Below are 16,202 nucleotides of genomic sequence, written 5' to 3'. Positions count from 1 at the left end.
CAATTTGTCTTTTTTGTTTCTTTACACCTTTATGAGAAACAATATGTGCAAAAACCTGACAACACAAAATTAACATGCATTTATTACATTAGAAACACTGAAATGAAAACCAGTTTCCAGTGTGGCCTGTCACAGCAGTTCAAGGATGAAGGGACTAAGGCTAAAGGATTTGTTTTCATAATGTTCATGTCAGTCCTTTGGATCAAAGAAGTGGTTTGGATTGATAAAACACTGAGTATGTACATTTGGAAAGCAAACAAGCTAGTTTATGAGTAAACAATTTAAAATTTTCTGAAAAAGGAAAATGAATCCAAAGCAGGCCTTTTCACAGTAAAAGTCCGCCCTCACGTTCCGGTTCAAATTCAGTTTTCTACAAGTCACGTTAATTTGTTGCTTCAAAAGCACAGAGTCACTCACATCTCGGCAAGTAAAGGAAAAACTACTTTTCCCTCTGTGTCCGTTTGATCTCATGGCTGACATCTCTTCCTATACTACCTCACGACACCAAGACTCAACTAAAAGCGTCGTTCTTTCATCTTGGCTTCGTATTTTTCCTCAGTTGAAGAAAGAGCTGATTTCACCTTCCACTCTGTGAAACGGGCCCTTAGGCTCAGGTTAAAGGGTCAGGTTGCTGTGGGGTGAGCTCCTCCGGTTCCAGTTTATCGGAGAGGACACAAAGGATCTTGTCAAACTTCTCGTATCGCTCCTCTCTGTCTGCCACTGCACCCAGCTGACCCCAGAACAGCCGCAGGGCGAACTCTGTCTGGAAAGCCTCCAGCAGCTCGGGAACTGGCTCCCAGCCTCCTGCTGTAACAGTGTGATGGACATTTGATCAGATACCGCACGTGACGAAACTTCACATCACTTTTACAATGGTAACCGTTTCTGAATGTAATACTTTGCTACTTCCTGCCGCAGCCAATGTTTACCCTTATCTTGCAATGAGCCCCATGCAAGTACCCCTCATGAACAGATTTTTTTTTTTTTTGTAGCATGTAGGAGAAATCTGTTGCATTAACCATGTTCTTCATATTTCAGAAAACACTTGCTGAACTTACTTAAAAATTACAATTTGATTGTTAAATCTGAATGAGTCACAAAAAAAGAAACTCGTGAAAAGTGAATATTCTGTTCCCCTTATCTGTGTAATCTGCTTTCCAAGTTCAGGTTCAACATTTTGTCAACTTGTACATTTCAGTGGCTGTTCAGAAAATTCTGTTACTGCAACAAGTGCCTCAAGGTCTTTATGCAAGACGCTGTCCGGGGAAACATTCACTGTCATCATATCTGACAGTGTAACATCACCTGCTGTACTATATCTCTCAATACTTCTCCCTGACGTGCCCTTGACTCCCTACTTTCTGGTACATGGACCACTCTGCTTTACAAAGTCATTTTATAACGCTGAACTTCACATCAAATTACTCTGTATTTATTTCCGTCTCTGTAAGGCGATGCTCTTTCTATTTGTTTTAGTTCTCCTCATACTACGACTAATTCTTTTGTTTGTTATGTCATGTGGATGAATGTTTGTACCTGTGAGCAGGGAGCGTGCGTGCTGCTGATAATCTTGAGCGTGCAACGCAGCACTGCGAGCTGATTGGAGGACATCATAAAGGAGCTGACAGCCTTGCTCACTGTTTTCCACCGGGTCCTCACCCTCCATCAGCAGCAGCAGAGGAACCAGGTGAGGCACTGCTATGGGACCCTGGACCGCAGTGTCTAAACACAAACATATGAACACACTATGCATCAGACTCTGTGCATTACATTGACTGCTTAAGAAATGGGTCACAATGCAGCACTTGTTTCAACGGGTCTGTGATAACAGGTGTTTTTTTTGTACCTACTATTTATCTCAATTAAGGGGGAAGTGAACACAATTTTTACACATCACCGTGTGGTTACAGGAGTTGGGGAGCACATATAAAACTAGTGAGCAGGGCAAAAGTTTGAAAAATTACCTCGAGTAAAGTTATGACTTTTAAGTAATGGTCAATGATACATAGCTCAATAGGTTGAGCCTAATGAGCTTTGAGTCTTAAAAATTACTTTTGGGGAATAGAAAGAATTTGCCCGGAGCCAAATTCAACAAGTAGGGGTGGTTGGGAGCAATGAATATGCTGTTGCAGACGAGAACGCGCACAATATCGCGCCACAGTACATCAGCGCTGAATGATTACCCTCAATTGCCTGAGAGCATCAAAGTTAAACTCGGCATTGACGGTTTGACCCTGGGGGACAAAGTCATGGTGCAAAACCCCATGACTGCCGAAAAAACCTCACCTGCTTGTGTTCCTCACCTGATGCACCTTTTTGATCTTAGAGATGTTCTGCCCATTTTGAAACGCGAATGGCACTCACTACACCGCATCCGGCTCATTGCCGCAGATTTTCCGAAGCATTTCAAGTTTGACACTGAATTTGTTGTGCGCCCTCTGCTCATGTCCATGGAGAAATCGCAGATGCACCCAAACCAGTGATCACAAAAATGTGTTACTCAGGTGCCAATGTTAAACAAGCTACAAAACTTGGACTAGTTACACATTAAGGTTATAGCTTCCCCGGCTTTGGGCACGCCAAAACAGGTATTTGTCTGTATTTGTTCTCAGCCCTGACGTTTCATACCAGTGCATCTCTGACACATTGGACAAGAGCATCAAGCAGATTAATTGGATGTGGCTCTAACTCTTACCGTCTCCGTCGTTCAACGAGTTCATGAAGGGTTTGAGTGTTTTCTCAAATAATACTGCAGTCTCTGTGTGGTTTCTCCTCAGCGCTCGCCACGTCATCTCCAGTCGCACTATCTGCACATGTGCATGCAAAAACATATGTGTAAGAAAATTTAAACCAGTTTTAACTTTGTATAATTTTGCATCCAGCCAGCACATCTTTGTCATGAGAACCTCACCTGAGGCATCTCCAGAGCCTTCATCACGGCTGAGAAGGAGTAGAGGTTGTGGGCGTTTTCTTTCAAGGCCTGAGCCAGTAATATTATTTTGTGTAAAACAGTTGCTCTCTGGCTCACAGTGCCCGTGCAGCCCAGGATGTCTACTGCGACTCCCAGCATTATCAAATGATGCCTTAAAACAATAAAGAGGAATGGATTAAAGGTTTGTGAGTGGATAGAAGAATGAATGAGGTCAGTAATGAAGGACATTTTTCACTGCCTAACAAATCTGACAAGTCCATCACAATGTAATAGAGGTGAACAGACTTTGTGCTACTTGTATAATTTTAAAACTACATGTAAAAAAAAAAGCAGAAATATTTATCTACAATATCCTACTGGATACTCCACAGAACTACTAGAGAAATGATCTGCCTGAAAACTTAACAGCGCTTTTTGTGTTTTATCCACAACTCAAACCAAAGACACTGTCTGCATGACAGATATAACAGCTCTTTACTTTTTTGTAATAGGTGAACCAATCTATCTATTCATACGTCTGGTTTTAAGTATAAAGTGTGTCAGCTACATGTACCTCTCCAACAAGTCCTCTCGTAACTGGTGTCCATGTGGCAAAGTGACAAGCTCCAGCCCGGAGTCAACTCCCATAATCCTCTTCTGCTCATCAGTCACCCCGACGATGCGCGCTACCTGCAGTGACACGACAATGAGAAATCAACGGGCAGTCAAGGGTTACATCCAGTTCATTAAAGCTACTTTAATCAAACTAGGGTTGTTGAGTTGACTGAAAACACCTGGTTACAAATGACAGCTTGTTTCTATCAGCGCTGAAAGTGACAGTGTGGAATTAAGTGTAAGATAAAAGTAAAATTTCCTCACTTTTATTTGCAAACGTAAAAATAAAAGCTACTTATATTTAAGATTCAGGTTTCTTAAGATTTTTTCAGAGTAGGTTCTACCTGGCAGTCAACACTGAGTATGTGCAGAGCGGTGGTGTTGGCGTCTGAGCGGTTGAAGAGCTCTTTGAGTGACAGCAGGACACTAGGCTCCAGAGGTCGGTTGTTGTCCGGCAAGAGCAACGACTCAAACTGATCCAACTGGAAACATGAGCCCAACTCCATCTGTGATGAAGACAGAAGCATTTTAGTCCACAACTGGTACAAAGGTACATGTGCAGTACTCCATCGATTTCACAGATTTTTTTTTTTAACTACTGTGGCCAATACTGTATTCTGAGGCCAATATCTGAAAAATAATCTTATATTGTGTTTTCAAACAGTTCTTTCAAGCTGTCACATACAATTTTACACCTCATATTTATACATATTTATACAAACATGTGGCCGTTCAAAATGACAGTCCTCTTCCTCCGCTGCCTTTCTCTGGAGCTCTTTGTCAAACAGCAGCTGCGACGATGCTTCACTCTTCTGGGCCTCCAGAAATCCAAAGGAAGTCTCTGTGAGGCGGGCACGGCTCTGCCACTTCTCCTCTGCACGCAGACGGTCCACGTGACCTTTCCGCTGGCAATGTGGCAACTGAACAAGATAACAAGGGGATATAAGCTCTTCATGGAGGATTTACTGGAAGACTGTGAGGCTTTTGTCTTGTCCCAAAACAGAGATGAGTGGTGCGAATTTTTTACCTGGATGACCAGCTCATCGTAGAAGGAGGAGGGGTCTTCGTCCGGGTCTGTGGGTGGGGGAGGCGTAGCGTTGGAGAAAATAGTAGAGACTCTCAGAGGTTTAGGAGGAGCCCTCGGATGCAGCTGCCCGTCTGAACCTCGTAGAGTTACACCACCACCTACGGGCACAGAGAGGGGAAATCAGAGAATGACCTGTGCATCTTCACCGAAAAGAAGCTGCGCTTGTGTTCATCTTAGCAGGTTACCTGGGTAGGAGGGGCGTGTGTGTCGGGGGCGTGGGCTCAGCAGGGGTTCACTGCCTGTGCGGAACACTGGGGAGATGGGGGCGGGGCCAGTGTCCTCCGACTGAGTGCTTTGTGGAACACCTGGATGAAGAACAGTTACAGTGGCAAGGTGAAAAATAAACCACGGTGTTGACACTGTGGTTCTTTAGGTTCAAATCAGTAATACTAGCCTCTTACTGAACACCAATACTACAATTATTATTACCAATACAAATATTGATACCATTTTAAAAAAAAAATCTAAGGAGGATTTATTGGCTGATTGGCAGTGGTATGAATTTTTTTTTTATTAACAGTAATGCATGAACACAAACTTCTTCAATATTCCTCATTTCTCTAATTCATATTACCCCAGTGTCGGTAGTGTTCTTTATTTGTATTTTCTGTAGTAGAAGAGTGTGGTTCCTTCTTTTCTTTTGGCTGGTTGGTAGTAGGTGGGGCTAATCAATGAACCTGGAGGCTCAGGTGTGAGTGGCTTTGATTCAGAGCAGCTGTATGCAGCCAGAGATCTGTCACCACAGCAAACATTTACTGGGCCTTGAAGATCGGACATCAACTTCCTCCTATTCTTTTCTTTTGTACCCACCACCTCCAAAAAAAAACCTTAACAAACACTGTTTCGGACACAGACAGCCCAGTCTGCTTGTCGGGGGGGGAGTTGGGCTGGAGCTCTCTGCTCGAGCCAACAAGATGCAAGACCCACACAACCGTCAGCCAACCAGCCTCCTTTTTCAGGCTTAATGTTAGAGAATGAACTTGTCCCAGATGATGTGTCCTGCCAGTTATACTCGTAAAACCCATCAATGTAGCATTACACTTCCATCACATTGTTAGATTCGTTATGTACGGTTTGAAAAGGTATCATAACCAATGGAGCAAAACCAGAGATCTCTTATTTGTTCCAAGCATTCTTTCTTATCAGAACCTGCCACTAAGCTCAGCCATAGAGAAGCCCTTCTGGTTTGTTAAGCTTGTAGTAGTTAATTAAGTGGTGAGCCTCCAGCTTGAAGCAGAAAAAAGGAGAATTCACTTCACTTTCTCAAAACACTTTTTTTTTTTTCATTTTCAAACTTGGAGTCTTCTTGAGTTTGCACAGCTCCCTCTGGAGCCACAAAAGGCTTTACTCAACTTTTTTTTTTTTTTTTTTTTTTTTTTTTTTAAACATATGCAGTTGTATTCCCCAAAGCCTGTAAACATACTTTGATGAGTAAAATCAGTGAAGTTCTCCATTTTACATACATAAAAAACAAGTTAGCAGTTCACTGCAGTTAATGTGCCAACAAATTATTGTATCTGTTGCTTTTGCATCTGTATTTCTTGTGGAGTTTATTTTACACTTGGTTGACTGGATCGCATCGCAATGCAGCTGCCTCCAGGGGTCATCAGACAGACGCGTGTTTGCGCATGTGTATATATACAGTAGGTTGCATGTTTGTGATGATGTACCAGTCCGTAGGTTGCTGTCAGACTGTGCAGACTGAAGTGAAGGCCTCCGTCCCACATTCTCCAAGTTAGCAGGCTGACTTCCACTCCTGCAACACATAAAACAACATTGTACCCGTTTGACTACATGCATTATGTTTGTATATACAGGTGCAGCACACGACAGCTCCTCCCACCTTAGCAGTGGATTGATGACCTGCAGTGTGTCGGTGTATGTGGAGGTGGAGCTGAAGCTGCGTCTTTTCCTGTGTTCGGTTTGTTTCTCCCCCCCTACACCTCCTATTTTGGATTCTGCATGTCGCTCGGTGATGACACGCAGAGGAAGTGTCCGTGTGATTGGGTGAAAGATCACAGCGCCTGAAGCGTGGGAGATGGGCCGACGGTCGCCCACGTAGAATCGGATCAGAGCGGGAACGTTGTCAAAGCGATCCTCCTCAAACTGGAACAGCTCCCGAGAGTAGCCCTGTCGCACAGATGGAGACACACATAATGCATCAAGCAGAGCCTTTTAAGTGACAAAACTCTGCTCAGAGATAGGAGATGTGGCTATTGTGGCTGGCAGTTTAGCAGATGTCAGATTGGAAATCCGACACAGGGTCACAGCAAAGTTTTAGATAAAACTATGAAAAGTCTGTTAAAATATGTCAAACCACTCTTGCAGTATAACCTGTCTTCAGTAATGCTCTGCATTCTCAATTTAAGTCATTATTTTGTCAAGTATTCACTAGCCTACAGTGGTTGATCGTTTAATAAACAAATGGTTAAATATTTTGTTTGATGAAAGATCAAGCAAATACCTTGGGTATTGACAAGATTACCAAGTCTGACTAACATCTACTAAAATACCTGTTATCCAAGTTCAATATGTCCACCTGTACAATCTGATTAAAAATCTAACATAAGAGGACTGCAAGGACTTAAAGTAGATTTTGGGGCTGGTTGAGGCCTCAGTCGGTGCTGCTGTTATACCAGAATGCATTATTTTAAAAGAGGTTTTGAATGCTCAGTCTGAAATTATTTACATAAATGAAGTGGATACTATTAAAAATGGCCCCCGATATAAAGCAAACCATATCAAAGATGTAAATAAAATGAGTAATGCATCACAAAGTAAATGTAGATGATAACAAACCTAAGTTAGCATGAACTTACTTTATTTACTAAATATTATTAAAATTACTTGACTTAATTGTTTAGTCTATAAAATAAAAGTGTCAATCAAGATCTTAGATCCTGTGGTGACATCTTCATATTGCTGGATTTGGCCAACCAATACGCAAAAGATTCAAATTGACAATTATATAAAACATAAAAATTAGGCATTGCTGCTTAATAAATGATTTGAACAACACTATAATTTCTGTAGACCCACCTTTTTGGGACGAAGGACCACGCGTATGATCTTAAAGTGCAGGGGGCCATTCTTCCAAAGGCAGCTCAGAACATAGTTCCCGGGGGCGGAGCTTGAGTCTCGGACCAGGAAGTCGCCGTCCCTCTCAAACAGAGACTCTGCAGCCTGGGGCGACAAGTCAGCAGGTTCACTTGGTCAGCTGAACGTAGAGGTTCACATTGTGTTGACATATTTCTGTATATAACTAAAGCTGAGTGTTGTTGGCCACAGTGTAAAAGAGGTTAAAGTAGTAGTTCAATACTCTGGGAATTACATATTTATCTTCTTGCTGACAGTTGGATCAGTCGTAACGCCCTCATGTCTATGTAGTAAATACAGAAAGTTGCCAGTAAGCTACAATTAGCTTTAACTAAGTCAGTCTAATACAATACTATAAATCCTCTACCTTTGAAAATGTTTTCTAGAAGTGTTTAGAGAGCTGTATGATTAGTGTAGGATGCAGTTTAACTGTACTGCATTACACAGAGAGGTGTTTCTGTTGTTTATCCTGCTTTCATTTAAATAAATGGGCGGGGCTGAATAATAGAAACACCTCTTAGTATAACAATACAACACTGTAACCTCCAAAACGATCATAAAGTTCAATCCCAACCTTTGCAACAAGTTTCAACCTTCATAAATATAGGATTTAGACTCCATTCATTTTTGTTCAAACATTTCTTTTAAATTGCTTTGCACCAATCACACTCAACAATGACAAAAATGTACTTTTGCATCTGTTTGTTTAATCCAGAGTGTAAGAGCAGGGTTCGGGGTGGGCGATTGAGCCCTAAAATAACATCATAATATTTCAGGTTAGTTCTGTGAAAATAAACATATTCTTGATGATACTACAGAATATCGAATTATTTATCTGAAGAACATAATTGCAACAAAATAAGTTTTGTAGTTTGATATGTTGGCATAAATGTAACAGTTTGTCTGCCAATATTCAGTAAAAATTAAACAAACATGATCTTGGTTCTTTAGTTTGGATTCTATACTCTACATGCAGCCACTCTCAGCCATGCCAGTTGTTTCTGTGCGTAATCTATGCATGTAACGTATGTCGTGCTACGTACCACGTCATTACGTCAACAAAAAAATGATGCTGTTATTATGATGAATGAAATATGGCACACTCCTGCAGAGGGTTATGTCTATTTCTTGGTCAGAAGTTACTTCCTTCACTGGTTGCCTGGCAACTTCAAGGTGAGGTCAAGACTCAATATTTTGTGCCGGTAGGGAGATTTTGTTACTTTGAACGGATACAGCGAGACGAGCAGCATCCCTGGGTTACAGTTTTTATGCTAAGCTAACCGGCTACTGGCTGGAAGCTTAAGTTATATTACAGAGAGACCTGAGAGTGTGGTACCGATCTTTTCTTCACAATAACATTTCCTGAAGTGTAGTCAGTCTGCCCCTTTCATATGTGTTGTAAAAGATTATTAGGTGTGAATACGAGGAGAAGTTTAAGGTGCACCTCTCTGCTCAGTGATCCGTGGTACCAGGCGTGGCTCCTTGGGTCCTCTGTGCTGAGCTTCAGCTCCTCTTCCAGCTCCTTCTTCAATGAGTCCATCTCTCTCCGACCACCAAACACCTACAACATGCATCGCAGCTCAGCAAAAACCACAGTTACTCCGCATCTTGTCTCTGTGTGAGGCTGTGAAGGACAATATGTAGCAAAGGGGGGCAAGTGAGAGACAGAGAGGCCGTTTGTTTAAACTCTTACCTTCAGCTGGCTGAGGTATGCGCTGATACTCCTCCTCTTGCTGAAAAACAAGAGGAAAGAGGTGATTTGGAGCTACTTTTCTAAACCCCAGAGAGCCATGGAGGATGGTGCCATGTTTTTCCATTGAACAAACAGTACAAAGGTGGAAGGCCAAGGTCTGGGTCTGTCATTAACGCCACAAAAACTGACAGACTTTTAATAGCCTGCCTCATTTTCTTCCTTCCTTCCTCCCCAAGCTTCCTCCTTCCTGCCTCTGCAAACACAAGGCTCCCAGATGAAGGGCTAACAGAACTTACAACAGGGCTGAACTAGATAACTCCCAGCAATCTTTTGAACTACTACCCTTTCCACAAAATCTACCTCTACCTGCCTCTGTCTGTGTGGACACGAGTAAACAATGTGGAACAAATCATGTGTTCTGGGATTACTGGAGGGATGTGCGAAAACAGTGATGTGAAGGCTCCTTTTTTCACTCTGCTTTGACCTTACACATTGCTTTCAACATCCACAAAAACAAAACAAATACTTCCATTTACACCAAGTTGCCAATTTGTTCTGTTCATGTAACCTAAAACTAATTGAGGCGTTGTAATAAAACCTACAAAAGTAAAGGTTTTGGTCGTTTTTTTAAAATGCTGTTTGCAGAATTGTTGAATCAACTAAAAGGTTATTTTGGAGGATGTACTTTGTGATGCTGTCAAAATAAACTCCTTAAACTTGCTCTCTTCAAATTTGTCCATTATTAGGTGAATTAAATCCCCAAGGATTTAGTGAGGTAGTTCTTTACAAGGTAATGATCGCTGGCTGGGTTTCCACTACAAGCTGCTGGCGATAAAATTTCTGAAAAACAGAACCATTTGTTCATGTATTAATTTTGTTTGTTGACTTCAAATGAAAAGTCTATACAGGAATATCGCTTTAAAATACCAGTAAGTTAGGTCCTACTGAAAAACATTTCAAGGACATCACCTCCACATCCTTAATGATACTCAAGGTCACGACCTTCAGTGCCACCCCACCCCATCCTGCACCCTCGTCCCACACTGCTCTTGCCTGAATTCGGGACAAAACACTGGACCTGGTATGACCGGACCTTTTTCACAGCCACATCTTCCACCTGAATCTACTTCCCCAAACCCATTTCTGACTACACTGATCTTACTATGGATTTCACAAAAATAAATAATAATAATTTAAGTCTGAATGCGTCTTCCCTGAAATGCAGATTTCCACACTTCATTTTATGTCCTACTCTACAACATCATTACATTTCATCATTATTGACCAATCTGACAAACTTGTTTTCTTGATTTATCAATTCATCTTGTTAAAAAAATAAAATGTCACAATGTCCTGCAGTTTAAGATTACAACTTCAAATTGTTTGTTTTGTCAGATTTGCAGTCCAAATCCCAAAGATATAGTTGACTATTACATTAGAGAGAAGTAAAACTGCAAAAACTGTAATGTTTGCAATAGTATTGCGTGACTATCCAAATAATGCAGATAAACTTTCTACCAATCGTTTTAATAATCTAGTCCATTCATCAACTAATTGTTTCAACTCTATGCTACAATTCTGTGTCGGTATCGGATTTATAAATAGTTTTCACGGCCATAACTGGCCATGTAGAGGGTCAGTGAGTCCTAAAGTTTAATCATCATTATTAAGTGTCTTGCATTATACTGTACAAACGCTGAGGTGTCTGTAAATGTCTACCCTTTTGTCATAAAAGGGGTTCATAAAGTGTTAAAAAAAAAAAAATACTGAAATGCAACATTACACCCTTCACAACAGTGTTACCTTTTATATAGGCTACAGTCTGAGAGGAACCTTTGAACAGGTAAGTGTGTCACTATTGTAATTGAATGTTTACAGTAAGATGACCGTGACAGCAGCAACGTGCATTCAACATAAAATCCCAGTTGGAAAAGTTTGTTATGATGTAACAAGGTGCCACATCCTGTTTGAGGGGCGTTGGTCGAGGCAGCACTTCAGAAACACCTGTGCAGCACAGCCACTATTGTGAAACGCAACCTGACACCTCATTTGACAATGCTTCAAGCTATTTTACTCTGCTTCGCCAGCAAACTAGTACTCATCTGACTAATCTCACACTTTGATGACAGTAGTTTCATAATCGAATAACTTTCGTCATGAATCCGAACAGAGTCAAAACTTACCAGTGCCTCAAAGTTGTGCAACAGGTAGCTTTGTTAGCTGGCAAAGCTGCAGGTAGAAACAAACCAAAAGTAGCCACTGCCCAGTCCGACTTTGTGGGCTGTTAAGAATCTCTAAATTTAATAGTTTTGTATGTGAAGCTGTGAGTAAATGTTGAGAAAACCCCGCACACCGCACGAAGTTAAATCAACTTTCGTTCAAAACAAAAAAAAAAAACCTCTAAACTTCTAAAATATCGCGTTAATTGACGAAGTTGTTCCTTATTTTATTAACGGTGTTCTGGCAGCGACCAACGCTCCGTCCTACCTGTCGGTCCGACTCAGAGCTCACCGGTCCCGGACATGTTTGGCGGTTTGTGGTCCAAACAAAAAAAAAACATCTGGGGAGTCGTACTGTTCAGTCTTTCTTTGCTGCTGTCCCTCCCCTCTCTCCCCCCTCTCCCCCCCCCCCCCCCGCCCTCTCTCTCTCGCTCTCCTCCCTGCGCACTTTCGGACGGGTTCCCACATGTTCTCCCGAGCTCTCCTTCTCCCCCGCCCCGGGGCCCCGGTGCTGAAGCACCGCTGTCTGTCTGACATTCCTCGGATACCGACACAAGCTGAGCTGACACATCACCCAGCTGTATGGTAGGTGGGCAGCAGCGCGACAGTAAATGCCACATGCGGAGCTGATTTAGTCTCGTCAGATTTGTTTTTGTAACAAACTAAAGGTTAACATTTCCACACCGTCCTCAGATCAGAAAATGATGTTGAGCAGAGGACAGACCCTGACAACCACACAAATTCCTAGTTATTAAATATTTTAACAATCAATAATTCTGTTTATTTCAGTTTCTAAACGCTTTTTCTCTCATTGACACTCGTTAAAAAAAAAAAAAAAAAAGTTCAAATGTCCTGTGGTTTTGTGGCGGCGCATTAATATTTGCATAATGCGGTCAGGTGTGTTATTCAGTTATTTTACCTGGTTTCCGACGTGTCTCGGCCAATCAGAGTGGAGGACCGGAACTATCTCCTTCACTGAGACGTTTGGTTTCCAACCTGCGGCTTCTAGCAGTCATTCAAAGATGTGCCTGTACTTGACCAGCCCATACACCTTAAGTAGACTACTTGTTAGTTGTTAAGCACTGTATCCCTGTAGAAATATTTATGTGCCCTATTTTTTTTTTACATAGGCTATATGAAACGTCTCTGAAGGAAATTACTTTAACGACTGGAAGAGTTTGGTTCTCCCAAACTACTAAAAACACATTTTCTGACTTACTTTGTATAGTAGTTAGCAAATAAATAATTAAGGTTTTATATGAATTAAAAATAATGTGTAAAAAAAAATCCACAGCAACATATGGTCCCAGCCTGGATCTTTTAGTTAATCTTTCTTCCCCATAATACAATTGTACGGGGCATGTTCGAGCTATAAAGTTTTAAATATGTTTTGCAGCCGAGTTACTCTGCTTTAAGAAAAATGTATAAAGCTGAAACAACCATTGAGATAATTACCTGCCTGCAACATCTTTTTGCCCCTAGTTCCAGCCAAACTCTTGAGGATTTGTTGCTTTTATTAATCCTCGGATGAAGTGGACTTTTAATGCTGAAGATGATCTGGCACTGAGCTTTCTGCTCTGTAACGACCACGACTTGAGGATTAACAGCTTACAAACACACATTGTGTCATTCAGTCTTTGACCTCTCACTAGGAGGAAGTGAGACCTAAATACAAAGCCTACAGTGTGTTGTTGATTGTTTGAGCCATCAAAAACCGTTTTCTTTTTCGATGAAAGTACAACGTGAGATCATGTTATTTAATATCCATAATGTCTTTTCATTCATTTGTCTTTTCAACTTTTCTGTAGATGCATGATTGTATGCCTCACTTTACAATCTCGGACAGATTTTATGAAGTTAATTATTAGCCATTCATGTGTAGACTACCTTGAGAAAGTGGATCTCTTTCCCAAACATACGGCCACTGTCATACTCTTTCACAGACACGCATTAAACACGCAGAGGGGGTCAGCTTACCTGTGTTTGCTGTCCTGACAGCTGTCCTGACTGATAATGATGTCCTCGCTAAGGGGGCGGAGCTGCGAGCACGAGGCGGATAGGCGCTGTTTTTTGTCAGCGCGCTGGAGGCGCTGAAGAACACTGTGACGAAACAGATCCTTCGGCTTTTCCTGCAGAGACCCAGATACAGGTGACTTTAGAGCAGATTGTTTTTGTGATGCTGTGTAGTGAAAACTTTGCATCCCTCACTAGATCCAGAGATGATCCCAGGGAGTACTTTCGGCTCACTCTGCGCTTTACGACCTGCACATCTAAGAGAACAAAAGGACATTTTAAAGGAATAGTTCAACACTATAGAAAATATATGTATTTGTTTTCTTGCAAAGAGTTAAAGAAGAGAAAATTCATACCACTCTCAGGTCTGTCCGTTAAATATGAAGCTGTAAGAAAAGCAACACACAGCATGTTAATTAGAATAATTAAAAGTTGTAAATCTGCCAGGCTGGCTGTTTTCACTCACAAAGCTAAAAGGTGTATTTCCCAAAAACTCATCCTTTAGTTTGTGTGCATTGACACGTCTACACTTCAAGGCATTCATTAACTTGTGACATCATCATTCATTCAGGCCTTCTATATTTTTAAATTTTACTTCTTTCAGTTCTACTAAGCAGTAACAAGCCAGCAAACACCTAAAATATAAAACATTTGACTTGGTAAACCAGTTTCTCATGGTGATTATAAATGATCTCAACAGATATCCCGCTCTCTGCAAGGTGAAAAGGATGATTCACAGAAAGATAAAAGCTTATTCCTAGGCTTATTTCTGAATACAGACACACATGTACTTGAACACGCAAGCAACTTGAATAAGCTAATGTCCCAGATTAGTATGTCAACAGAACGTGCTGTAAATAAAGAGTAATTGAAGAAGACAGCCTTCACATACAGCTTTAGTGTATGCAAGTCTGTTCATCCATGTGTGTCCATAGTATGTGTGAGTACCCACATAACATGTGCAGATGTGTGCACTAGCAATACAGTATATCAAAATATTATCAAGGCTATTTTTCTATTATCAATATGGCTTTGTATTGAACGTTGGTACATTTCTGGTACAGACCAAAACGTGGCTGCATCACTTGGTATAGAAAACTATCAAACACTGAAAGCTGGCATTGACTGACTGGTCAGATTTGTTTATTCTCCCCCATTAACACCATGTTTCTCCAACTCTGTGTGCAGTGCTAAATAATACTCAACCTCCACATTTGCTGTGTGGTAATTTGACCAAACATTAATTCAAAAAATGCAACTTATAACTATGGAATGAAAACACTGAACTTAAACTTGTTTTGAAATCCTGTGCTCCTTCAAGATAGGGCCTCAAGAGTAGAAAACCAGAAAGCAGGTCGTTTTAATGCGGTTATCATGTCGGTTGATTGAGTGCAGCGATTATTCAATTCAGTTAGTACAAACATGTGTTGATACACATCAGCCTGAAGCTGTGAGGGACTCTGGAGTTCAGGTTCCCCCCTTGTTTGTTGTCAGGCCTGAGCACCATGACCACTTGATAAACATTTACTGATAAGATTTTTATACGATTTGAAATACTGTCCAGTCCTGGTGTGATTGTGCGCTTTAATGTGGCCGGTGTGTGTCACCAGAATGTGGGTCCAGTCTTTGTCGATGTCTTGCAAGCTGCTTGAGAATGGTTTCTCTGTGTGTTGCATCTTCTATGCCGGCATCCCTCAGCTCTCCGTCTGTCACATTCAGCAAACCCTGCAGAGAAGCAAAAAAAGAGTGCGGGAAGCAATAAAGGAAAGTGCAGGATTTTTAGATAGAAACAAGCACACACAAATGCATTTTGAACATGTACATACCTCCAGACCATAATATTCACTCTCTAGTGTCTTGGTGTACTGGGGCAGGCCGATCTGGTTCAGCCACCAGGCGATGGAGCGATTATTCATGTCTGAACAGCAAAGGCAGAAAAGATGGTGATTACATACCAACACCCATGCTAACACACATGCTTGTACATGTTTCTGTTCATAGGAGAAAATACAAATGAAGGATTTGTTATAGAAAGCAGCTAACGAGACGCGCAGGCAGAGAGTCTTTGTGTTGTTTGCCTTGCAGCAGCTACAGTATGTAACACCTACCTGTTAACTGTGTCCACCGTGGCACTGTCGTCTCTCTTTCTCCCTGTATTATCACTATTTCATTTCTTGCCTTACTTTCCCTCAGTGTTCCTTCCTTCTTTGCAGCTGCTCTCATCTAAGTTACCTCTGTCATTAAGTCTACCTCTAACGTTCTCTTTGTGGTAAGAGTGCAAGCCCGCTCCCCCTCAAACCTGCAGGGTCACTCAAAAAGCCAATCAGATTGTACAGTGGGAACACAGTACCCTTCACCCAACAGCAAATCACAGCGCAGGAATTAGCATGAGCTCTCAAGAGGCAGAGGGTGCAGGTAGAGGCAAGTCATGAGAGTTCAGAAAAACAAGAATGGGGTTGTTAAATGTTAGGCAGCTGTCAGCATGTCAAGTCAGAGATAGGCATTCATGTACAGTGGTGAGTCTCTCTACCTGCCTGTCTGTCTGTCTGTCTGTCTGTCCATCCATGT

The 16,202-nt window shown here is 41.6% G+C and overlaps 1 protein-coding gene across 1 annotated transcript; it reads right to left on the bottom strand.

The window, feature by feature from the left end:
• Positions 1 to 4: 4 nt before the first annotated feature.
• sh2d3a (SH2 domain containing 3A) lies at positions 5 to 15,920 on the bottom strand. The gene is made up of 20 exons (XM_069167170.1): positions 15,743 to 15,920; positions 15,461 to 15,552; positions 15,242 to 15,359; positions 13,991 to 14,020; positions 13,830 to 13,891; positions 13,599 to 13,750; positions 9,403 to 9,442; positions 9,154 to 9,270; positions 7,653 to 7,796; positions 6,457 to 6,743; positions 6,284 to 6,369; positions 4,799 to 4,918; positions 4,554 to 4,711; positions 4,249 to 4,446; positions 3,871 to 4,032; positions 3,486 to 3,601; positions 2,912 to 3,083; positions 2,696 to 2,807; positions 1,537 to 1,722; positions 5 to 807 (listed from the first exon to the last, which is right to left on the bottom strand). The coding sequence occupies exons 1-20, from the start codon at positions 15,855 to 15,857 to the stop codon at positions 611 to 613; spliced, it is 2,664 nt and encodes an 887-aa protein (XP_069023271.1). The 5' UTR covers positions 15,858 to 15,920; the 3' UTR covers positions 5 to 610.
• Between the last annotated feature and the right edge of the window lie 282 nt (positions 15,921 to 16,202).

Source organism: Embiotoca jacksoni, unplaced genomic scaffold, assembly GCF_022577435.1.
Source record: "Embiotoca jacksoni isolate LCO1_2020_lvr unplaced genomic scaffold, fEmbJac1.0.p SCAF_4, whole genome shotgun sequence".
Taxonomy (NCBI): domain Eukaryota; kingdom Metazoa; phylum Chordata; class Actinopteri; family Embiotocidae; genus Embiotoca; species Embiotoca jacksoni.
The sequence above is the reverse complement of the archived record's forward strand: the minus strand, read 5'-3'. Positions and strand labels throughout refer to the sequence as shown.

Bases quoted from the DNA above. Each gene is read 5' to 3' on its own strand.
- sh2d3a (XM_069167170.1), bottom strand. From the start codon at position 15,857: ATGAGAGCAGCTGCAAAGAAGGAAGGAACACTGAGGGAAAGTAAGGCA. The intron at 7,797-9,153 runs GTGCACCTTAAA...TTGTCGCCCCAG, and splicing joins ACGGATCACTGAGCAGAGAG to GCTGCAGAGTCTCTGTTTGA. The intron at 6,744-7,652 runs GTGGGTCTACAG...TCTGTGCGACAG, and splicing joins TGGTCCTTCGTCCCAAAAAG to GGCTACTCTCGGGAGCTGTT.